Genomic DNA, 25,113 nt, shown 5'->3' on the forward strand with positions numbered 1-25,113 from the left:
ATACAGTTACTCTTCTCAAAAAAATCTTATTTCTTCAGATTGTATTGTTCACTCATTCCCAGCTGTTAATGTACACGCCTCACTCCATGAAGTATAGATGGTATTGCCATTGTTTCACCAGACTTTAAGGCTTAATTACAGAATCTAACTACAATAAATTCGATTTTTGCGTGTGAAAATATAGCTTTTCATATATAGTTTCCATTCTGTCACTTAATAAATGCACCAAAATAATAATTTCATAACAGCTGTTATGACAAGTTTTTAAATGCAGCTATTGCTTTCCAGGAACTTGCCTATTCAGTCCCTTTATATGCAAGAAACAAATGTATAACTGTTAATTAACATTAGAAAACAAAGTCATTAGAGACTAAACACGAGCTGACATTCATCGTTTCCATTCTCTTGTAATTAGAATTCATTAAATTCGCCAAACTTTGATCTGGTTAACGGGACGAGTCTAATTTCGAAGGAACCTTGAGAGGTGCAGTAGGTGTTAGGTTGCTCTAGCTGTTGTGTATAGTCTCGGTCGAGTGTCGTAGAGCAGAAATATCTATGGAGTGAGCATTGAAGTGAGCAGAATTGGCTTCCTGTTGGTAACATTCGTTGCTACTGTGGTCACGTGATCTAGGGGATTCGTAGATTTGTCCGTAAGGTATCTTATACATTTTAAAAGTTGTGATATCGCTAGTACAGACAGATCCCCTTCGTAGGTGCTGTGTGTTTGGTATTTTCCCTTTCAGTTTCAGATGTCTAACCTCACTTGTGCAACGGCACTCAATGGAAAAAATATCCAAGTCGTCATGGAACATTTGCAATTTGCGACGCGAATAATGTCTAATAGCAAAATAAGGATTAAGTAGAGACAAAAGCCCAGCGGCGAAAGTAGGTTAACTTAACGATGCTAGCAGACGTTGGCACCGTCAAAACTTTCTTCCCGATAAAGCTTGACATGCCGTGACGTGATGTGATGTTGTGTGAAGCGATGTAGCGGTCCGTTGACGACCCGGGCGATTACCGCCATTTGAAATGCTTTGTGGAATATTTTTGCGTGACGTGACATGACGTAGCGGCCACAGCGATTTGGCCTTAAACAAACAGCGTCGCCAGAAGATCACGTGACAATTCCAGCTTAATGTGGAGAACGTGCACAGAAGGCAATGCTCACTCCGTAGGTATTTCTACTCTATGACGTCACTGGATTCTGTCTTCAGTGTTCTGCGCTCTTCACTTTATTGCACTAATCTGATTTGCAATCCTAAACCGTCCTGCAGAGCCGTTTTACATGACTGAGTTACATCGTTCTGGTCCCCAGGCATCCTTCTGTCGAGAGCTGATCTATGGGGACCTCTGCAGCAGCCAGGAAGGGTCCTCCGGGAATTGCCGCCAACAGATCCGCCAGCCGGGCCCGCAAGAGATCTCTGAGGTGAGCGAACTCGTAGTGCAGTACTATAGTCTGCACTATGCCCAGCCTCTTCACTCCGTGACACAGCACGTCCTGCCTCGAAAACAAGCGGCAGCCTTAGTTAGGCACAGCAGGACTTAATACATTTGCTCTGTAGTCACGTAGCTGACATTACTTTTATCACTTGAACTAAATATTTCTACATTGTATTTGTCTAGGACTATAAAAATTAGGATACTGAAGTCTGTTCCAGTGTTTATGCAGTAGTTAGAAATATTCCAACACGCGGGGTATAACAGAATGCACCTTCATATCCGTATTTAATTAAACTAACTTTCCTTCAATGATTCAGAGCAAAGTGGCAACTGATCTTCAAGGTACATGTATTTATCGTCCTATAAAATTGATAATACGTTACATCAGTAAACACACAAGAAAATAAAATATTCGTATGGCATTGTTGGCAGGGAGGCCCCATGCAGTTCGTTCGCCCGCAGTATTGCAAATCCTTTTTAGTTGACGCCACTTGGGCGATTTGAGAGTCAATGATGATGAAATACATTCAACACCCAGTCATCAAGAGGTAGAGAAAATCCCTGAGCCCGCCGGGAGTCGAATCCGGGACCCCGTTCGCGAGAAGCGAGAGCGCTACCGCAAGACCACGAGCTGCGGATAGTAAACACAGATTCGTTCAAATACTTTCAACATCGCGACGCACATGTGTAAAGACATGAACTCACGTTAGCAAAGCACAATTTATCTACAGGACCTTCAAAATTCCCCTAATTTGATGGTAACATATTTCAACGAAAATTGTTAGGCTAAACTGCCATGAAATTCGGCAAGCAACCATCAGATTATTTACTCTGAATTCTGCACAGCACTTTCTACAAACTTGCTGTCGTTTTTTAGATTCATTTTTCGGCGTGGAATATGGAAACGTTTCATTACAAACATTCCTCGTTATTAGAGTGCGCGAGCCTCAAACATTTACACTACTGCAAGCAGATTTTATCCATGATGAAGGATGTTTTTCATTCACAGCATCAGTTATAAAGCACACTGTAAATGTTTTTCAGCTGCAAGTATATTAGTGTACATCTGCCGTTAAAAATAGTTTGTCGTTGGAGCCAGTAGGGGCAATATAGTATGGATAGGGAAACTACACAAACCAAAAAACAAAATTTCCAGCAGTTTAATAAATCCATCCGCTGGAATGCAGTGCCTGTTCGGAAGTCATATCAGGACTGAAATGTAAATGGTGAAACAAACAAGAGTAGCGGCGTCACTGATACGTGAAGTGAAGGAAGCACGAAGTGTTGTCTCAGAGGCCGGTGTAGCACCTCCCATGGCCTTAGGAGCAACCATGGGACGAAGCATTGCACCGTGCCAGTAACGAGCGCCACCGTCAGATACGTACCATCATCTTGCTTACTGCACTTTTACTGTTATCTTTATTCCCCCCTCCCTGTCCATTTCCCCCTCTCCCCTTTCTCTGTGCATCTCCTCCTCCATCTCCTAATCTCTCTCTCTCTCTCTCTCTTTCTCTCTGTGTCCTCCTCCTTCCTCATATCTCTTGAACAACGTTTCATACAATGATACTATTTTCTACTACATTCAACAGCTATTGTCCGCTAAACGTGTCGCGGGTACAGTTAGTAGCAAAGAAGCAACAAATGTAAACATCATGACGTCATGCCTCATGCGACACTTTCGGTTGGTTGCTTTGTGGCTTAAAGGGACCAAATTACAGGGTCATCAGTCTCTGCGACACTTCTACTGCACGATCAGTTGAAATTTTGAAAACAAACAACTTTTTTACCATTCATCTTTTTTTGGGAGTTATCAGCGAGAAAAAGTTTCGTAAAAGTTTGAAATTATGTGTGAAGTTCGTTGCAAGTCACTAAGTTATGTCGTGCTGAAATACCGGATAGTGCGCATAGTAGCTATACAATGTGCAACTTGTGTATTATGAAACAAATAGTGTGGAAGTATAGAATAAACATACTGAATATTTAATTGCGTAGGCTTCCACGGCTAGAGTTAGTTGACATAACAGTTTTCTGAGTATCCTACTGCGTCATAATGTAAGAAACGGTACTGCAGATACCAATGTTTCGGACACTGTTACAGTCGCCTTCTTCTGAGTGCAGTGATGTGCTTTAGCTATGAAGAGTGCTTATATCTTGTCATTGCCGCTCTCTGAGCATGACTTCACGTCATAATTTTAAAAGGCCGTAGTTACGATTGATCACCTGAGGCGGGAGAAGCGGGAACTTAATTATAATAGGTTGCTACGTTGGAAGAAGCTTCCAAATTTCTTCTTGATTTCCTGTATTACTTGTTCAACGTAAACATTTAATAACATGGGAGGTAGGCTGTAATCCTGGCCCAGTCTCTTTTCAACTACTGCCTCCCTTTGGTATCTTTCGACTCAAATGACTGCAGTCTGCAATTTGTACCAGTTGTACATAACTTTTCGATCTCTTTCTTTTATCCCTGTTAACTTCAAATTTCCAGACACTGTATTCCCATCACCAGCGTCAACATCTTTAACTTATCATCCCATGTAGGCTTTCACGGCCGGCCTATTCATCAGTAAACACTTCCAGCAGGCAGTCGTCGACTCACCTCGGAAGATGTTCTCCGTAGTTGAGAACGAAACGTCGGGGAGAAGAAGTTCTACAGATCGACCACGGCAACTTAGCCCGGAAGTGTTTACTGATGATCTTTAACTTGGTTCACAACTGCTATAAACATGGGATTTTTCCTTCAAACTAGCTCCTAATCCAAGTCTAAGGATAAGTACTCATTCACATAGTCCCATATTTCAGGGAAACAGACTTATTTCCCATGAGATCTGCTTCCGTCAGGGTCCCTTTCTTCTGTGGGCAATTCACATTAATATTTTGCAAACAAAATTTATTAAACTGATGATGCGGTAACACATCTGTCTGTATATATATTTACTGGCCCTGGAATTATTACTTTCTCCCAGACGCATTTGGATGTTGCACTTGTGCCATATACTCGGTATACCACATGGAACAATTTTTTAATGATTGGTTCCATGAAAAATTCTAGTACTACCTTTAACTTTCATTCCTTTCCCCCACACTTTTTTTTTCTCTTCCTTTTCCTACTATCGATATCCAGCTCCCCATCATAACTAAATTTTCGTCGTCCTGATGTCTTAATAAAGTTTCCTTGCGTCACCATACATTGTTTGAATCTAGTCAACATGCGTGGACCTAGAAGGAATGTATACTAATCCAATTATTGTGAATCGAGACTTTGTGTACTAACCCATTTAGTATATTTTTTCTAGAAATTTACCCATATTCTTCTCTTCCTGATCATCGTTAGACTTACTCACGCGTTATCCCTATTTGATGCTGATATACCTGTACCCTGGCCAGAAACGCTATTCTTCCTACCATCACACCTCAATAATTTGTATGGTGTCTTGCTTCAAGCTACATACCAGTTTCATTTTTCTGGTTCTCTAATCTACTGACATGATTAAAGGATAAGAATTCTCACCCGTAGGTCTCGAGATATATCCCACAATCCTCAATACGACTGAGCTGCAAGACCTCAGTGGTCTGAATGGCTACAGTACACCCCTGCTTTCAACCTTGCTGTAGTACCAACAAGTAGGGTGGCAAGAAGAGTTCTGGGCAGAAAAGTGCTGACATCAGCATCAGCGCATTCTTGTCAGTGGTCTCATATTACAGCTGAGACAATTACACATGTCATATTTCGCTGACATCAGCATCCTCAGCCTCACCCTCTGCACTTCTGCGAATTGTGCATGAAGACCACCCAACCTGCGCCCCCTAGCACCCATGTACCTCGCACTTGGCTCCGCTGCTGTGTTTGCATTACTAGCTTTCAAAAATATCTTTAAGAAATAGCTTACCAGTCACCACACTGGTAACATTGATTTGAAGCTATATATAATTTTCCGCGGAACACTGCAAAGAGCAGATAGCATATTTTTCTGTAAACAATTAAAACCTACATTTTGAAATAAAATATAAATAACGAAATAGGAATTCTTATCTGTTGAAAATTAATTTGTTATCATGAACACTTTCCCCACAAAATCTGAACACGTAAATGAAGGCAAGTCCACTTTCACATCCAACTTATTCCTGTAACCAGCAGATAGCTACACCGAAAATTCTGAAGTTCTCTAAAAATAATTGAAGACCAACATGTGTTTGGAAAATATAATAATCATTTACGAATTTGATATTTGTGAAACATGAGTTTCATCTTGAACACCCTCAGTCAAACCCAGAAAACGCTAAATAATAGCAAATCCCAGCTCCTTCAGTGACCAGCAGGTAGCTGCACGCTACAATTTCGCCCATAGTTCGATCTTTGTACCATACTAACAGACGGCTCCAACAGCAATTAAAAAGCTCAACCAATCGTAAATTAATTATTTTCTGCATCAAATATGTTGAAAATACTCTAAAGTGTCTACAGAATGCGCCAGCGCCATGAAAAAACGCTAAGTTTACGTAGCTAATAGAGTTTAATGCATGGAAGAAACGCTGTTTGATACCACAATATCCCAAAGAAACGACTGCAATGTAAAGGAAAGCACAAGTTAACGTCCACATAGATACACATTCCTCAAATTAGTGCCAAAATTTCTGAAGTATGTTCCATAATGGAAGCCTAATGCCAGATTTAAACATTTTAGAGTCTACATATTAGGCCCAAAATTTCGATGTAAAATTAGCCTGATTATGCTTACAACTGCAGAAAAATACGTGTTAGCTAAGTAGACAAATAGACAGACCTAATGAAAAAAATCCACCAAATAAAATGTTTCCAAGACAGCAGAAAAAGTATGATGTTTATATTGTCAGTTGAGGTTAATACTGCCCCAAAACAATGTATTCCAGCACTTTTAAGTAGATCTCAAGGGGGGGGGGGGACAATGATAATGCATCATGTTATTCACTAGAAACATTGTTAACGAAGCTATTCTTTGCCGCTTATTCTATTGTTTTGAATGACATATGCCTACTGAAGGCTATGTTTAATGACGGCAGTCTGCAGTCAGAAGGCTCTCTAAAAGCTTTATAGGCTGTACTCGTCCGATATTGCTGCTCACACTATTATAAAACAAAAGGTCAGCAGCGTAAAGGGAGAACTCTATCTGTGCAGTTGCATTTCCAGAAAATATCGGTTGAGAAAACAAAAACCTGTAGCCAACTACACCACCACAAACACATGCATAAAACCAACCGCAGCAGCTCGCCGAGACACAAGCAGCTACAGGGAAGTAAGCGATTTTGAGACTTTCTTGAGTTCCTAACCAGGAGCGAATTGTATAGTTTCATCTGTGTGCTCTAGTAGTTTAGTTCCTTGAGTTTCTGTGTCTTAATTTAGTACTTATAACAGACACAGTTCTCTCGTTTTTGTTTGCGTCGGGAACTAAACCGATTTTGTGACATATCACAAGTTCCTAATCAGGAGCGAATAATTTAGTCTCACCTGAGTGCTTTGGTAGTTCAGTTTTTGAATCTCTGAGTATTAATCTAATTTAGACACAGTTCTTGCATTTTCCCCCAGTGTCTACAGTATAGTACTGTCCATCTGTCTGTGTAGCATAGTTTTCCACAGTCTTTAGTATGTATAGGGACTGTGATGGCTGTGTGCGGATGTGAGCCGAGTTGGTGACACTTTTCTCTCAGCTCCAGGCTGTGATGGCTTTGGTCACGCAGCTCGAAGCTGCAGTGCCTGGACATCACAGTTGTGGGCTGGCCGTAGGAATCCAACGGACGTCCACCACGTCTGACTCTTCCAATCAGTCTGCACCAGTGGCCAGCCCAATTACTGCTCGCCCTGAGGTTGATCCCTCATTTGTAGTCAAGTGGGAGGTGACTTCACGGCGTGCAGGCGGCGAAAGACTTCCCAGGAAACCACACATAAGGACTCCACCGTTAGTCGGGCAAACAGGTTCCAGGTGCTGTCTTAGGCTGACACTGCCACTCAGCCATATGCAGTCGCCTGTCCTGTTTCAGAGGAAACCTCTCAGCCTGCAAGATCCGGGCAATCGCAGATGATAGGATTATTGGTGGTTGGGGGCTCCAGTGTTAGGCGCACTGTGGGACCCCTAAGAGACATGGCTACCAAGGAGGGTAAGAAAGCCAATGTGTGCTCTGTGTGCATACCAGGTGGAGTCATTCCAGACGTGGAATGTATCCTTCCAGATGCCATTAAGAGAACAGTGTGTAGGTGGTGGCTCACATCGGTACCAAGGATGTGTATGGCTTTGTATTAGAAGAGATTCTCTCTAGTTTCGAGCAGCTAACAGAAGTGGCCAAGGCTACCAGTGTTGATTGTGAGATGAAAGCAGAGCTGACCATTTACAGCATAGTCGACAGGACTGATTGTGGACCTCTGGTACAGAGCCGAGTGGAGGGTCTAACTCAGAGGCTCAATAGGTCAAGAGTCCACTAGACGCAGGAGGTGGTTACATTTGATTTGATTTGATTTGATTTTTTATTGGCCTAGTTTTATCATACAGCACAAATTGTACAGTTGATATTGGAAGGTCAAAGATAAGTTACAGTAATACATAGTATTAGCAAAATAGTAGGCAAATTAAAAATAGGTACCTATTACATTTAATTTTGTTACATATTCAGAAATTCTCTGACAGAACAGAAAGGGTCCTTTATTAGAAATGCCTTTAGTTTAGCTTTAAATATTTGATGCGTAGCATTTTTTATTTCCTCTGGTATCTTATTGTGTAGTATTACACCAATGTTAATTATACTCCTCTGATAGGTGGTTGTTCTGTGACATTTTTTATGTATATTTGATTTCCCTCTGGTACTATAGTTGTGTACATTTTTGTTCTGTAGCAGGGTTTGCCTATTTTCAGGAGGTAGTCCCCAGTGAACACGATAGTTTCATAAATGAATAAACTTGGAACATTTAGAACACCAGGCTCAGTAAAATGGGATTTACAGGACTCCATCTTTTTAAGGCCACAAATTATTCTTAGAGCTCTTTTTTGTGTTCTAAAAACCTTTACACTGTGAGTTGAGTATCCCAAGAAAACGATCCCATATCGGACTAGTGAGTAGAACTGTGCATAGTATACATGCAGTACTCTTGTTTCGCTTGTTGTAGCCTTGAAAATTCTTAGGCCATAGCACAAAGATGATAGTTTTCTAGACAAGTTATTTATATGTGTGTCCCACTTTACGTCTTACTGAACCCATAGACCAAAAAATGTTCTGACACTTACATTTTCTAGGGGATGATTTTCTAATTGTGCTTGAAAACACATTTGATTAGTTGGAGGAATTAAATAAAAATCGACACACACAGTTTTTTTTCAATATTTACAATGATTTTGTGGATACTATCAGTCAAACGAAAAATGGTGATTGCAGCAAATGATGTGTTAAATATTTAACTTAAGGCAGATATTCTGAACAAAGCAGTTTCGTCTGAACACCATGTGACTGGAAGAAATTGTCTCTATAAATTACGCTTTTTTTGCCCTTCCACCTTGTTAATCTCCACAGTTCATGAATTAATGTGTATCTGTTGTAAAGCACAATAACTGTCTTTTGTTTGTTATCATGTTCATGTATATAATACATTAGCATATGTATATATGACAGTTATTGTGCTTTACAATACACACACACACACACACACACACACACACATATATATATATATATATATATATATATATATATATATATATATATATATATATACCAAAAAGTGTTTCACAGAGTGTGTGAATCATATTCAGAAAGTTCAGACTATTGGGTAGAGACCTCATCTGGAATATCACGTTAGCAAACAGAATTTAAATCGCCTCCCATATATATGGACTTATTATGACGTAATCTGATAGACTCACTACAGTGCTATATAAGCGAATTTTATGATGTGTTATAAGTAGAATAACATGGTTTGAGTGCACTGTGTGCAGGTTTCGCTCGTCGAATATCTAACGTCATTTCCGGTCGTGATGCACTAATTTTTTTAAAACACAACGACATGCACATCTACATATCTGTACATTATAGAGAACAGCATCACCTTAGTGCGTGTTACTGCCCTTTTACACTATAGGAATAGAGGGTTGTCACACAAAGTGTTATGTGCGGCATTAGATGCATTATAATGGCTCTTTGTGTCTACAAGGCATACGAAATCTACACTCCTGGAAATGGAAAAAAGAACACATTGACACCGGTGTGTCAGACCCACCATACTTGCTCCGGACACTGCGACAGGGCTGTACAAGCAATGATCACACGCACGGCACAGCGGACACACCAGGAACCGCGGTGTTGGCCGTCGAATGGCGCTAGCTGCGCAGCATTTGTGCACCGCCGCCGTCAGTGTCAGCCAGTTTGCCGTGGCATACGGAGCTCCATCGCAGTCTTTAACAGTGCAGTTGACGTACTTTGAGCGAGGGCGTATAGTGGGCATGCGGGAGGCCGGGTGGACGTACCGCCGAATTGCTCAACACGTGGGACGTGAGGTCTCCACAGTACATCGATGTTGTCGCCAGTGGTCGGCGGAAGGTGCACGTGCCCGTCGACCTGGGACCGGACCGCAGCGACGCACGGATGCACGCCAAGACCGTAGGATCCTACGCAGTGCCGTAGGGGACCGCACCGCCACTTCCCAGCAAATTAGGGACACTGTTGCTCCTGGGGTATCGGCGAGGACCATTCGCAACCGTCTCCATGAAGCTGGGCTACGGTCCCGCACACCGTTAGGCCGTCTTCCGCTCACGCCCCAACATCGTGCAGCCCGCCTCCAGTGGTGTCGCGACAGGCGTGAATGGAGGGACGAATGGAGACGTGTCGTCTTCAGCGATGAGAGTCGCTTCTGCCTTGGTGCCAATGATGGTCGTATGCGTGTTTGGCGCCGTGCAGGTGAGCGCCACAATCAGGACTGCATACGACCGAGGCACACAGGGCCAACACCCGGCATCATGTTGTGGGGAGCGATCTCCTACACTGGCCGTACACCACTGGTGATCGTCGAGGGGACACTGAATAGTGCACGGTACATCCAAACCGTCATCGAACCCATCGTTCTACCATTCCTAGACCGGCAAGGGAACTTGCTGTTCCAACAGGACAATGCACGTCCGCATGTATCCCGTGCCACCCGACGTGCTCTAGAAGGTGCAAGTCAACTACCCTGTCCAGCAAGATCTCCGGATCTGTTCCCCATTGAGCATGTTTGGTACTGGATGAAGCGTCGTCTCACGCGGTCTGCACGTCCAGCACGAACGCTGGTCCAACTGAGGCGCCAGGTGGAAATGGCATGGCAAGCCGTTCCACAGGACTACATCCAGCATCTCTACGATCGTCTCCATGGGAGAATAGCAGCCTGCATTGCTGCGAAAGGTGGGTATACACTGTACTAGTGCCGACATTGTGCATGCTCTGTTGCCTGTGTCTATGTGCCTGTGGTTCTGTCAGTGTGATCATGTGATGTATCTGACCCCAGGAATGTGTCAATAAAGTTTCCCCTTCCTGGGACAATGAATTCACGGTGTTCTTATTTCAATTTCCAGGAGTGTAGTTATCGTCTCGATCTTGTTTATATTAAGACAGACATGTATTTTGATTAATTAAACATATAAATTAGATGCAGGAATATTTAAATATGTGCCTGCAAAGTGTGAGGCTTCTTGCAATGTATTGCGGTACATAGTTTTTTGCGAGATGTCGACGCCTACATTGTCTTGTGAAATGTCACATCTCCCATTGTTACTATTTTTGGTGGTGTGTTAACAAGCTGTAGGCTAAATGTCTTCTGTTGTCTAACTAATATTTTTGGTAGGAGAAAACACCTTATTCTTTTCTTCCTTTGATGATAAGTCAATGGTGTAGTTGGTTACAGGTTTTTATTTTCTCAAGCCATATTTTCCGAAAATGCAACTCCGGACATCGAGTACTATTTACGCCGCTGACATACTTCTTCAGAATATTGTGAACAATAATACAGGACAAATATAGTCTGCAAGGGTTTTAGAGAGCCTTCTGACTGCAAACTGCGGTCATTTATAGCCTTTAGTAGGCCTTTGTCATTTGTTATAATCGCAATAACTGGCAATGATAAGCTTCGTTTATAATGTTTCTAATGAATAACATGATGCATTATCTCTGTACCCATAAACTGGTGCTTTAGAACGACTTAAAAATGCTGGAATACATTCTTTCATTATGGTATTAACCTTAACTGGCAATGTAAACATTATACTTCCTCTCTTGTCTCTGAAATATTTTATTTTGGCGTGTGCCTAGTTAGTTACATTCGGTCTGTCTATCTGCCTGTGCAGCTAACACGTATTTTTCTGCAGTTGTAAGCCTGATAAGGTTAATTTTACGACATCGAATTTTTATTCCTAATTTGTAGAATCTTACATGTTGAACTCTTCCACTGGGGTACACACTTCGGAATTTTTGGGGAGTAATTTGGCAAACCTACGTGTATGTAGAAATTAACATCTGCTTTGCGTGGAGCAAGTGGGATGTGACAGGGGACTTGCCTTCATTTATGTTTCCAGAGTTTGTGCGAAAGAGTTCATAGTAACAAACTCATTTTCAGCATGTAGGAATTCCTATTTCATTATTTATATTTCATATGTAAATGTTGGTTTTTGATTGTTCATGGAGAAATATGGTGTCTAGTCATTCCAGTAGTCCATGGAAAATGATATATAACTTCAAATCAAAGTTACTAGTGTGAGCCTGGTGAGGTATTACTTAAACGAATTTTTGGATGGCAGTAACGCAAATATAGCTGCAGAATGGAAGTTAGCATCGAGGCCTGGGGTGGCGGGTGCTCCATGCAGAATTGCGGAAGTGAAGGGTGTAGGTGTACTGATGTCAACAAAACGTGACATGCAGTCGAGTCTCACCGTCAGAAAAGCAGGGGTGGGGGCAGCCTGTGTAGAGGGTGCTTGATGGGAAGTTGTCAGGAGGTGGGCGGGCCCTACCTTGTACTACCCTGGCACATGCCACAGGATGTCGTGATTCCTGAAATGACCTTGGAGATAAGGGACTGCTGATGCTGGATTCAGCGAAATATCACATGTGCAATTGTTTCAGCTCTAATATGACCCCACCGACAAGAAAGCGCTGATGCTGGTGTCAACTCATTTCTGCCCGCAACTCTCCTTGCCATCCTACTCAAACATCCCGATAAAATGTTGGCTCATGTTACATGGCTGGATCGTTCAGTCACATAGCCTGTGATACCACCCTTTTATATTATTGATATTCTGTGGCAAGAAAGTCTCAAAAGTATAAAATCATGCATAAGTATTTTAATAAACAATGTCTTTGCAACTCATAAAATAAATGGTAGACGTTGAGTTTCTTTGTAAATAGATATCGCAGCATAAAGAAGTGTGTTATCCAAGCAATGTGGTGATGGATGGGCTAGAGAAGTATAAATCTCATAGAGCAGGACTAGATCTGCTAGGGTGAATTAGACCATCATATTGGAATAGAGGACATAGCTGCATTGTTTTACGTTCACCATTGCAATGCAGTGGCAAGAACCTAAACTAATATGATTATATGCTGCCACTACAAAAATCCAGTAGTTCTACCATGCTGTACAAAAGGTAACACAGGTACGACAAAGAGATATGACCATGTCTTACATCGCACTGTGAGCTGGGCAATACACATCTTCATTGCCCACTCACGTTATCTGTGAAAACCACATGAGAAGGCGTCAGTACTTTTGGAGATTAGTGAGTTCAAATAGGAAACCAAACAGACATTACTGTCTTGCGGTGTTTTTATTAGTACAGATATAATAGCATCATTTTTACTACTTACACAATTAACAGTTACAAGATACAATACTAACACACGTATTTCAAATAAAAAGGAATAGTGGCAGCTTAATTGATAGTTCGATGTACCAAACGACTTTAGGGTTTTAAATGCGAGACCGTTCACTGAACTAAACGATAAATCTTGGCGAGGGGTGGGGCAGGTGGTGGGGGCAATCAGTTCACAAATCAGCTAACCAATCTTTTTCACTGTGGGTTCATTATATCCCATTTTTGGTTTCTCACCAAAGATTCCTTCAAAGCATTATTGTTTTAAAGGTACGAATGCATGGTTTCACAGCGAAATATACTGACAAAATTCTCTTGAGCTTCTAGCCACGTCAAGTGGTTTAAAACCCATATGACGAAGATGGAAGCTCGAGAGAATTTTTCAGTCCTTTTAAAGAAGTAATTTTAGATTTTCTTGGCGAGCATTTCACGCAGATTTTAGACTTCTCAGTATTTGCACGGAATTCACTGAAGTAAATCCTAATTAAAATTCTCTTAAAATTCACTGACGTTAGTTTACAGGCTCAGAAGTGGGTGATAAATGTCGACCGTTTCACACAGGGAGTAACATAACAGTACATGAGAGATTGCGCTTAAAGTGTCTTCGGACTTCTAGCCGTCACCTGAAAGCCGTTATCTGACCGAGCGACGCTTCTGGGCCAACCTGAGGTTTTAAAATGTAACAAAGCAACGTTTATTACTGTCAACAGTATTACCCGGCGATTGAACGCCGATCCATGAGTAATTAGTCAATGTTTTTGGCTCATTCATGCCAAATGGGTTGCCGTGTACCGCCGAATTGTGTGTCTGTGAACATTTTCACTGAAGATATTAATGAATAATTATGAAAAAGGGCTGATTTCAGTTTACGATAGTCGACAAACAGGAGAAATAAGGTTCGGTTAATCGTTTACTGTCCTCAGACGTATGAGCAGAATGTCGTGAATCGTTTAACCAGTCGGGTTTAATTGACTCACCAAACTCAAACGCTATCAAGGATGCTTCAAGAAAGTGAAGCGCAGGCTGACTTTTAGAGCATGAAGCTTAGAGTCGCACCCAACACTAGGTCCTTCCAAAACTGAAGTATCGCGAGTTGCTCGTCACGTGGCGAACACCAAGTCCCTGCGGAAGTTCAAGTTCAGAATTTTGTACTTCTTACGACAAATAATTCACTAATGCGACTAATCTGTTACCCAGACCGACACAGCTATGTCACAGAAATGCGTCTCATATGGTAGTCGTTCCTACATTTGCGTCTCGCTATTTATACCCTGTACTCCCACCATGAGACTCCAACAGTCAGTCCCGTAATGCACCAAACTTCATATCTTTTGAGCAACACACGATGTTTACAAAGTAACTCTACCGTCATATTAAGCTTAAATTGTGAATAAAGGGACACTAAACACTACATGTCTAGCTGAAATGTTCTATGACTTGTCGTGATTTATAATATTTGCGTAAAGTATGAATCTTTGATCAGTTAAATATATCCTAAATTTTACGCTCATAAAACAGCAGGGCGTTATTCCTATGGTAAAAAATCCCCCTTTTTCCGTTAATTGAGGATTCAGCGCTTCTGGTTCTCACATAACTAATGATGTTAATAACATTATTTAGTGTAATATGATTTTAATCTTGCATTACATAATAGCACAGACATTTATATTTATTATGATAGTTAGATATTAATACTAGCGCATGCTGATGTATGGAACATTTTGTTACTTACGTAGCTTCTCAACAGTGGTTAATGAAGTGTGGTAATTAGTGACGACCTCCTGTCAGGTAAACACTCCTGTTGACACCTCGCTGAGTTTAGTTCTAGTTTTATTAACAGAGTTAGTTAATTTCACAGTATGTTAATTAGTGATGGCCTCCTACCACTAAACAAACCTGCTAATAACACAAGTATAGATACCTTGCTGAGTGTTGTGTAAATTTTGTTAACAGAGTTAGTTAATTACAAAGTGGATTTTGATTAGCTGCAAATCTTGAACCGCTGGTCATATTCGAAAACTCTGATAACCAGAAAGTCCATCTCAATTTTATCTTTACTTTGTCGTTGTTAGGCCTTGTCGCTGTGGTAACACCAGTTCCCGTCAGATCACCGAAGCTAAGTGTTGTCGAGCTGGGCTAGCACTTGGATGGGTGACCATCCGGTCTGCCGACCACTGTTGGCAGAACGGGGTCCACTCAGCTCTTGTGAGGCAAACTGAGGACTTAACTTGATTGAGAAGTAGCGGCTCCGGTCTCATAAACTGACACATGGGTGGGAGTGGTGTGTGCTGACCGCATGCCCCTCCGTATCCACACGGAGTGACGTCTCTGAGCTGACGATGATACAGCGGCCGGTCGGTACCCTTGGGCATTCATAGTCTATTAGGGGCGGAGTTTAGTTTAGTCTTGTCGTTCTTAGTTTGTGAATATTTTCTTTCCCTCATGAAACATCATATCTTATGTGGTTCAAATGGCTCTAACCACTATGGGACTTAACGTCTGAGGTCATCAGACCCTTAGACCTACAATTACTTAAACTTAACTAACCCAAGGGCATCAGATACATCCATGCCCGGGGCAGGTTTCGAACCTGCGAGCGTAGCAGCAGCGCGGTTCCAGACTAAAGCGCCTAGAACCGCTGGGCCACAGCGGCCGGCTATCTTACGTGAATGACGTAAAATACCACTAAGCCACTTTTTACATTCTCTCTGAGAGCCCCTATCTCTTCATGTTTGGACAGCTCAGATGCTTCATAACGGCGGCTTTTCTCGTCCTTCAGCCAATGATACGGCATCTCCTGGGTGACTTAAGTGCCCCTCCCCAAGCAAATGTACCTGTTGGCCCACCATTCGCCATCTTGCTCGTGTCGACCGAACCCTGGAAAATAAATAAACCCCTGCGTTACCATTAATTATCATTCTGCTGTCATACTGTTCACACATATCGACAGGTCACCTCACAACAGCTTCACCTTGTTATATCATAGGTGCTTCCAGTTAACTTATCCTGAATACCGCTCTCTGTTAAACAAGGTTCTTAGGAAATCCAGCACATCATACCCATCGTATCCATTGTTGAAATGATGAAAAAAAGTGTCACTCCCAGGGACGTGACATGAATACCAAGTAACAACGCCTGTACCCTTGATAATGAACTCAGTTCGCCTTGGCAGAGAGTCCCAAGTTTCTTCAGGTATGCCACATCCAACCGGTGCCACTCATTTATGATTACATGGAGTGGAGCTACCAAATTATGGGATTTTGATTGGTATGTTTCACCTCCTGCTCCAAAACGTTGCAAATCCTTCCAGACATTTTGTATGGGATTTAGATCGAATGATTTGATGGGGCACCTTGGACGTTATAGTTTGCCCAAGCGTTTATCAAACCACAAACCTATCCATGCAGAGTGTGAAGATGGCTGTTGTCATCTCTGAATGTGGGAGTTTCCACAACATATTCATCACATAGATGCGGGAGAAAGGGCACCACTTAGCCATCTAGTATGTTGAAACCATCTTGGTTCACCTTCATGGTAACCTGAGTGAGTGAGCCTAAGTTAATCGTAGTACGACAGAACATCGAGAAGACGTCGCGGAAACACCTCAGCTTGAAATACACCCTCCACACACTGCAGATACTGTTGGTTAAAGACCTTATTGGGATGCTTGTCAACTTGACGCCTTTCACTATTTGAAAAGATGTAAAATCGTGACTCATTTGACCTTAGTGTACGCTTCCACTCAGCTACAGTCAAGTTCTGTGTTTTTCGGTCCCATTAAGAAGCTGTAATGCAAACATTTGTCTGACATTCAATAAAAATCAAATAGAAGTGATTATGTGTACCTATCTTATTTTGCTGATTCCATGCAACAGCCTGACACATACACGTCATTTAGCTGCCACGACTTGTGTCAGCAGTAGTGGGTCATATGATTATACGGGTATCAGTTCTACATTATCTACAGAGCTTCAACGTGATCAGTGCGCTACTTCTATGGGAATTTCAAGGAGCAGCAGTTCTTTGTGTTAAGCCAAAGCAGCTATAGCCCTATCCACAGATGATGGCAATCCACACTGGTCGAGGCACGGACTGGCATTCCAATATTGCCGGTTCCAAGCTATTGTTGTTGCATGTGTGTAGAGGGGCGTCGTCCTTGCAGAAAGCGTGTATCCTGCAAATTATGCCACTCGCATGCTTATGTAGAATTTGTTGCAGTAAATAATTCGCTACAATCGCGTCTAACGCGCGCACTGGTTACGACGTTGACAGAAGAGCGCTCAAGAAGTACTGTATGCTCATTATCTGTCAGACAACGCATGAAATCAGGTACACAGTATGACCCAAACTCGACTGCCGTATAATGGTTGGTTGGTTGTTGTGGGGAAGGAGACCAGACAGCGAGGTCATCGGTCTCATCGGATTAGGGAAGGATGGGGAAGGAAGTCGGCCGTGCCCTTTGAAAGGAACCATCCCAGCATTTACCTGGAGCGATTTAGGGAAATCACGGAAAACCTAAATCAGGATGGCCGGACGCAGGATTGAACCGTCGTCCTCCCGAATGCGAGTCCAGTGTCTAACCACTGCGCCACCTCGCTCGGTGCCGTATAATGAAAATGGAAGCTGGAGAGGGGAGAAAAGAAAGGAAAGGGAGGAACTAATGATATCAGGTGGATTGGAACTTTAAGCGGAATCAGTGGCGACGAATGAAAATGTGTGATGGACTGAGACTCGAACCTGGGACCTCCAGCTTACTAGACAGTTGTGGTAAGCACTGAGCCACCCGAACATGGCGTTTATCGTAAAGATGTGGACTGTCTCGGCACTCTCCCCAGCTGACTCACATTTCCACCTAGCGCCGCCTATCCGCAGTCCCCATCGATCTCCATGATCGCTGATTTTAGATTTCTGCTGAGGCTCGAACGTAATATGCATGTGCGCTGAAGGCTGTGGAGTCATTGCAAATCAAGGCGAGTCACTTAAATGAATATGTACTCTCTGTTCATTTGGACACCACCTAGCATCGGCTGCTGTGATACGTATTATGTAAATTGAAGGTGGAGAGGTGAGAAAGGAAAGGGAAGGAAAGGAACTAATGATATCACCTGCATTGGGACATTTTCGAGGAATTAGAGGCGACGAGTGAAAATGTGATTGATCGGGATTTCAATCCACTGCGCCACCTGGGCACTGTGTTTACCAAAATGCGCGGACTATCTGCGCACGCTCCCCAGACGATCCACACTACCACCTACTGTAACCTGTTTGCAGCCCCCGTCCGTCTCCTCAATGATCGCTGATTTTAGATTGCAGTTGGAGGTCTAACGTAAAAGTGCATACATACTGAAGACTGTGGATTCATTACCAGTCAATGTGAATCATTTATACGAATGCATGGGGTCTGCTCTTTCGGATGTGTCCAAAGGAACAGACACCGCACATTCATATAATCGACTGCCGCCGTTCACGACTACAGCTTATCTTACGACTGGCTGTAACATATAACGAGTGGTTATAATTAAACTTTCCTCCTACTACCAAACTTCGTAGAAATAATGTCAAGCATGTGGGGAAGAAAAATAATGCAGAATCATTTCAGTTGAAACACTTGTAATGTGCTGATACGGAACGTTGTACCATTATAACAGATGCTCTATGTGATCAAAAGTATCCGGACACCCCCAAAACCACGTTCTTCATATTAGGTGCATTGTGCTGCCACCTACTGCCAGGTACTCCACATCAGCGACCTCAGTAGTGATTTGACATCGTGAGAGAGCAGAGTGGGGCGCTCCGCGGAACACATGGCCTTCGAACGTGGTCAGGTGATTGGGTGTCACTTGTGTCATACGTCTGTACGCGAGATTTCCATACCCCTAAACATCCCTAGGTCCAATGTTTCCGATATGATACTGAAGTGAAAATGTGAAGGGACACGTACAGCCAAACGCGTACAGGCCGACCTCGTCTGCTGACCGACAGAGAGCGCCGACAGTTGAAGAGAGTCGCAATGTGTAAGAGGCAGACATCTATTCAGATCATCACACTGGAATTCCAAACTGCATCAGGATCCACTGCAAGTAATATGACAGTTAGGCGGAAGGTCAGAAAACTTGGATTTCATTATTGATCGGCTGCTCATGAGCCACACAACACGCCGGTAAATGCCAAGCGACGCCTCGCTTGGTGTAAGAAGCATAAACATTGGACGATTGATCAGTGGAAAAACGTTGTGTGGAGCGTCGAATCACGGTACACAATGTGGCGATCCGATGGCAATGTGTCGGTACGGCGAATGCCCGGTGAACGTCATCTGCCAGCGTGTGTAAAAGTAAAAGTAAAATTCGGAGGCGGTGGTGTTATGGTGTGGTCGTGTTTTTCACGGACGGGGCTTGCACCCCTTGTTGTTTTGTGTGGCACTATCTCAGCACAGGCCTACATTGATCTTTTAAGCACCTTCTCGCTTCCCACTGTTGAAGAGCAATTTCGGGATGGCGACTGCATCTTTCAACACGATCGAGCACCTGTTCATAATGCACGGCCTGTGGCGGAGTGGTTACAAGACAATAATATCCCTGTAATGGACTGGCCTGCACAGAGTCCTCACCCGAATCCTTTAGAACACCTTTTTTGAAGGCCGACTTTGTGGCAGACCTCACCGATCGACATCGATACCTCTCCTCAGTGTAGCACTCCGTGAAGAATGGGCTGGCATTTCTCAAGAAACCTTCCAGCACCTGATTGAATGTATTCCCGCGAGTGGAACGTGTCATCAAGGCTAAGGGTGGGCCAACACCATATTGATCTCCAGCATTACGGATGGAGGGCGCCAGGAATTTGTAACTCATTTTCAGTCAGGTGTCCGCATACTTTTGATCACATAGTGTATCATTAATGCTACAAAAGTGGCTCGATATGGCGCCCATAAGTGTCCAGAAGACTCTGGAAGACTCTGAGAGGACAGGATTGCATTCTGCACAGCAGAACGAAGCATGTCCGTAGGTATGCTGGCTGCCTCTCATGATATGCTGCGCTTCAGATCAGCACATGTGTTAATGTTCCCTTGGTAAACCCTGTCCTTTAAGTAGCCCCACAACCAGAAATCACAGGGAGTGAGGTAAGGTGATCGTTCCGACCCAGAATTTGAAACGAGTCGCTGATAACTCGATCGTTTCCAAATTTGTTTCGGAGAAGCATTAAGTATAAAATCATAGTTTCAAACACTAAATGAACAATATTATGATAGAATTAATGGTACTATTGAAAATGGATTTATGGCACATATCTTTATATACTATTGAATGCAAGAAAGCTGTTTTTGTCTGTATTTAAATGTAATTTTACTTTGCACTTCTTAAGAGTGTTTGCACATTGTTCTCTTCTCATTCCACACTGGTCAGTGATTAAAGTATATAATGTTTTTTGGAAGTAATGATGATACCGTGTATTTAAGCTCGCTGATCTATATTGGATCTGTGCTATCTTTGTTGCTCCAGGACCAACCTGGCAAAGAGCATGAACCAGTTCGGTTTTAAACTTTTGGTTCATTGGCATGTCTGCTGTTGTTTTAAGAGTGAGTACCGTTCTGTAGAGAATCCACAAATTTAGTACAGTTTTATCAGTGAATTTTGGAACACATATTATGTTCGAGTATAATCACTTTTCTGGAGACTAGAAATTTACTCTGTAGGAATCAGCATGGGTTTTGAAAAAGACGGTCGTGTGAAACCCAGCTCGCGCTATTCGTCCACGAGACACAGAGGGCCATAGACACGGGTTCACAGGTAGATGCCGTGTTTCTTGACTTCCGCAAGGCGTTCGATACAGTTCCCCACAGTCGTTTAATGAACAAAGTAAGAGCATATGGACTATCAGACCAACTGTGTGATTGGATTGAAGAGTTCCTAGATAACAGAACGCAGCACGTCATTCGCAATGGAGAGAAGTCTTCCGAAGTGAGAGTGATTTCAGGTGTGCCACAGGGGAGTGTCGTAGGACCGTTGCTATTCACAATATACATAAATGACCTTGTGGATAATATCGGAAGTTCACTGAGGCTTTTTGTGGATGATGCTGTGGTGTATCGAGAGGTTGTAACATTGGAAAATTCTACTGAAATGCAGGAGGATCTGCAGCGAATTGACGCATGGTGCAGCGAATGGCAATTGAATCTCAATCTAGACAAGTGTAATGTGCTACGAATACATAGCTACAAAATAGCAGGTCAGCAACTGGAAGCAGTAAATTCCATAAATTATCTGGGAGTACGCATTAGGAGTGATTTAAAATGGAATGATCATATAAAGTTGATCGTCGGTAAAGCAGATGCCAGACTGAGATTCATTGGAAGAATCCTAAGGAAATGCAATCCGAAAACAAAGGAAGTAGATTATAGTACGCTCGTTCGCCCACTGCTTGAATACTGCTCAGCAGTGTGGGGTCCGTGCCAGATAGGGTTGATAGAAGAGATAGAGAAGATCCAACGGAGAGCAGCGTGCTTCGTTACAGGATCATTTAGTAATCGCGAAAGCGTTACGGAGATGATAGATAAACTCCAGTGGAAGCCTCTGCAGGAGAGATGCTCGGTACAGGCTTTTGTTAAAGTTTCGAGAACATACCTTCACCGAAGAGTCAAGCAGTATATTGCTCCCTCCTACGTATATCTCGCGAAGAGACCATGAGGATAAAATCAGAGAGATTAGAGCCCACACAGAAGCATACCGACAATCCTTCTTTCCACGAACAATACGAGACTGGAATAGAAGGGAGAACCGATAGAGGTACTCAAGGTACCCTCCGCCACACACCGTCAGGTGGCTTGCGGATTATGGATGTAGATGTAGATGTAGAACTTCACAAGGAATGTGTGGTCGAGCCCCATCTTGCATGAAAAGTATTGAGTTCAATGAGTCTCTCTCCTATAGGGCGGGTATGACATGTTAGCGAAGCATATCGCAGTAACACTGGCCAGTCACGCCGCACATCTTTGGTCTTTGAGCTCCAACGTGTTCAAAAAAAGAATGGGCCAATGATGAACGTATCTGTGAAGCCACAGCGTAAAGTGTCACATTCACCATACACAGGAACTTCACGCACAGGGACTGGAGGTACAGATCCGCACACTCGGCAATTGCGTGTGTTACCTAACCAGAGAAAGATGAACTTCGTCTGTCCAGAGGATGGTCAAATTCAAACATTGCGAGAAACTTGAGAGCGAAGTCAACACGTCGTTGTGCGTCCTGTAGTGCAAGCTGCTGTACGATATGGATCTTGTACGGATACCTTTTGAGAACGGTCCGAAACACCTTCCGTACAGTGGACCACGGGATGTTCACCTGTCATGTCACAGCACGCACACTGCCTGACGGTCGGGAATTACAAGCAGTCTTTTGTGCCATAGAAACAGCGATTTGATCAGTCACCTGTGGTGCAACAGGTTGTCGGAGGCTTCCCAGAGCGACGCCTAGTTCTCCAGTTGATTCGGATTTCTTCATCATGCTCCGCACAGCAGGTGTAGAAAAAGGGCCCGTCTGCAATCCCTTCAGCTGGCGATATTCTCGAAGTGCAGCTGCAGATTTACTGTTGTTTTGATATTAGAGCTTCACCGACAATGCCCTGCTCCTTCTGCCCAAGCTCGTGTTGGCAAGTGAACAAGTGCACTACGACCAGTCAGGTGTGTGAGACGATGCATCACGATGACTGATCATGCCACCTGGTGGCCATAGTTGGAACTGGACGGTGGCGCTTCGATGCATGGAAGACATTGATGGTAGCAAGTTTGTTACTCGTATGGTAATTCGTTTCTGTGTCATAACATGTTAAATAGGGAAAGTTTAATTATAACCGCCCGGTACATTGGTAACATTCTCGCTGGTTTATGACGTTTTGATTTTGGAGAATTGGATTTAGAAGGGTGAACCTCTTTTACCTTCAGTAAAACCTCTGTTTCAAAAGTACCGTAATGTGCCATGCACTCTGCCTCACTTATCGCATCCTTCTCCCATCTCCCATGGCTCTGAGCACTATGGGACTTAACTTCTGAGGTCATTAGTGCCCTAGAACTTAGAAGTACTTAAACCTAACTAACCTAAGGACATCACAAACATCCATGCCCGAGGCAGGATTCGAACCTGCGACCATAGCGGTCCTGCAGTTCCAGACTGTAGTGCCTAGAACCGCTCGGCCACTCTGGCCGGCCCATCACCCCTGCAGATCCTTTATGATCTGATTCTCTTCCCCCATCTCCTCCTGTTCCTAGAACGAATGTGGATCCTATATGTGCCCCACAAGCTGGATCCCCCCATCCTTTGGTTTCCCTCATCCTCTCCCACCGTAGCCTGCTGTCGCGCCTGTACCACAGTGTCCCGCCTGGTTTCCATCTCCACACGCTCCATACGCTCGCCCAAGGTGGCTCCCGCCAACTCCCCCTCCCAGATGACGTCCTTGTGCCTTCCATCTACCCCTCCTACCATATCTAAACCCTCCTCAGCGCTCCCTTTCTCCCTCCCTTTCCCCCTTCCCTTCTTCCTCCTTTTTCCCTACCAAACACCTTCTTTTGCCTTTTCACGCCCCCCCCCCCCCCCCATGGCTTCCAGCTCCTTTTTATTCTCCCCTCCACTGCCCCCTCGTACAACCCTCCTGGTTTTCCCCATACCATCTCTCTCTCTCCCTTTTCTTCGCCCCCCCACCCCTCCTCGCTAAGCATCATTCATTTGTGTTTCCACTGTAGTGTTTCTTTGTTTTCGTGTCGACTCACAGCGTTCATTCTCTGCATGTGTGTATGGCTCTAGTCTATGTTGTTTTTAAATCTACCATTTATACTCATCTATTTTTGTTCTTGTTTATTCGTCACTTTATACCATTCTATTTTATGTGTTATTTTCTCATTTGACTATGTTTTCTCTGTAACTCTCCCGCCTGAAAAGTGGCGCATTGCGCTGCTGCCAGTTCGCCCCATTCTGGGGAGTCAAATAACAATAAAGAAAAAAAAAACTGCTGTAACCCGTTGTTACGAACTTTGGGAGACCGCGCTCGGTCGCCGGTAGTGTGCCGGACTCGCTGAGCAGGTGTGACGTGTGCGGCAGTGAGTCGGGCTCGGGCAAGGCGTCGCTGGGCTCGGCGTGGATCTGCCGCATCTGCCACGGCGACGAGGGCTGGCTGGTGGCGCCGTGCAGCTGCCGCGGCACCGTCGCCTGGGTCCACCGCGCCTGCCTCGAGCGCTGGCTGTCCGAGGCGGGCCGCGACTCCTGCGAGCTGTGCGGCCGCCAGTTCCGCACGGTGCGCGTGCCGCGGCACGGGCCCTGGTCCGGGCTGCTGCGCTGGCTCGCCACCGGGCTCGACGCCAGGCAGGTCAGCAGCCGCAGAAGTGGACTCTCAACGTGTCTACACAGATAGTCAAAAGTCTTCAAAATAGGGCCCTTGAGCTTCGATACGCTACTGTGAACGAGGTTCACAAGCTCTGTAGGTGCCCTGGAAGTCTTCCTTCGGAAGTGTCCCTCAAGAAATCGCTTTGACCTCTGCAGTGCTCTCGTAGCACTGTTCTTTAGTGGCTGTCATCACTCAGGGAACAGGGAAAAGTACACCAGGGCCTCGTCAGGACTGTACAGTGGCCGGGATGGTGTCGCGAGGCTGCACCTGGCCAGGTACTCGTTAATGGAGAAGCGTGTGTGGCTCGCTACCTTGCCGAGATGACGCTTTCTATTGCTGGCAACCTGTGCCTCACTCGGTCGACCATTCCCTTCAATCTTTCTTGCACTTCCGTGTACACAGCAGCTGTAACGACCAGTCCCCCGCGTGGACCACACCCTTGGCTTTAAAGAAGACAAAG

The 25,113-nt window shown here is 43.9% G+C and overlaps 1 protein-coding gene across 1 annotated transcript; it reads left to right on the top strand.

Moving 5' to 3' along the window:
• The first annotated feature begins 1,340 nt into the window (after nt 1-1,340).
• LOC126481719 (E3 ubiquitin-protein ligase MARCHF2-like) lies at nt 1,341-24,680 on the top strand. Its single transcript, XM_050105671.1, has 2 exons — nt 1,341-1,426; nt 24,371-24,680. The coding sequence occupies exons 1-2, from the start codon at nt 1,341-1,343 to the stop codon at nt 24,678-24,680; spliced, it is 396 nt and encodes a 131-aa protein (XP_049961628.1).
• Nucleotides 24,681-25,113: the final 433 nt, after the last annotated feature.

Source organism: Schistocerca serialis, chromosome 5, assembly GCF_023864345.2.
Source record: "Schistocerca serialis cubense isolate TAMUIC-IGC-003099 chromosome 5, iqSchSeri2.2, whole genome shotgun sequence".
NCBI lineage: Eukaryota > Metazoa > Arthropoda > Insecta > Orthoptera > Acrididae > Schistocerca > Schistocerca serialis.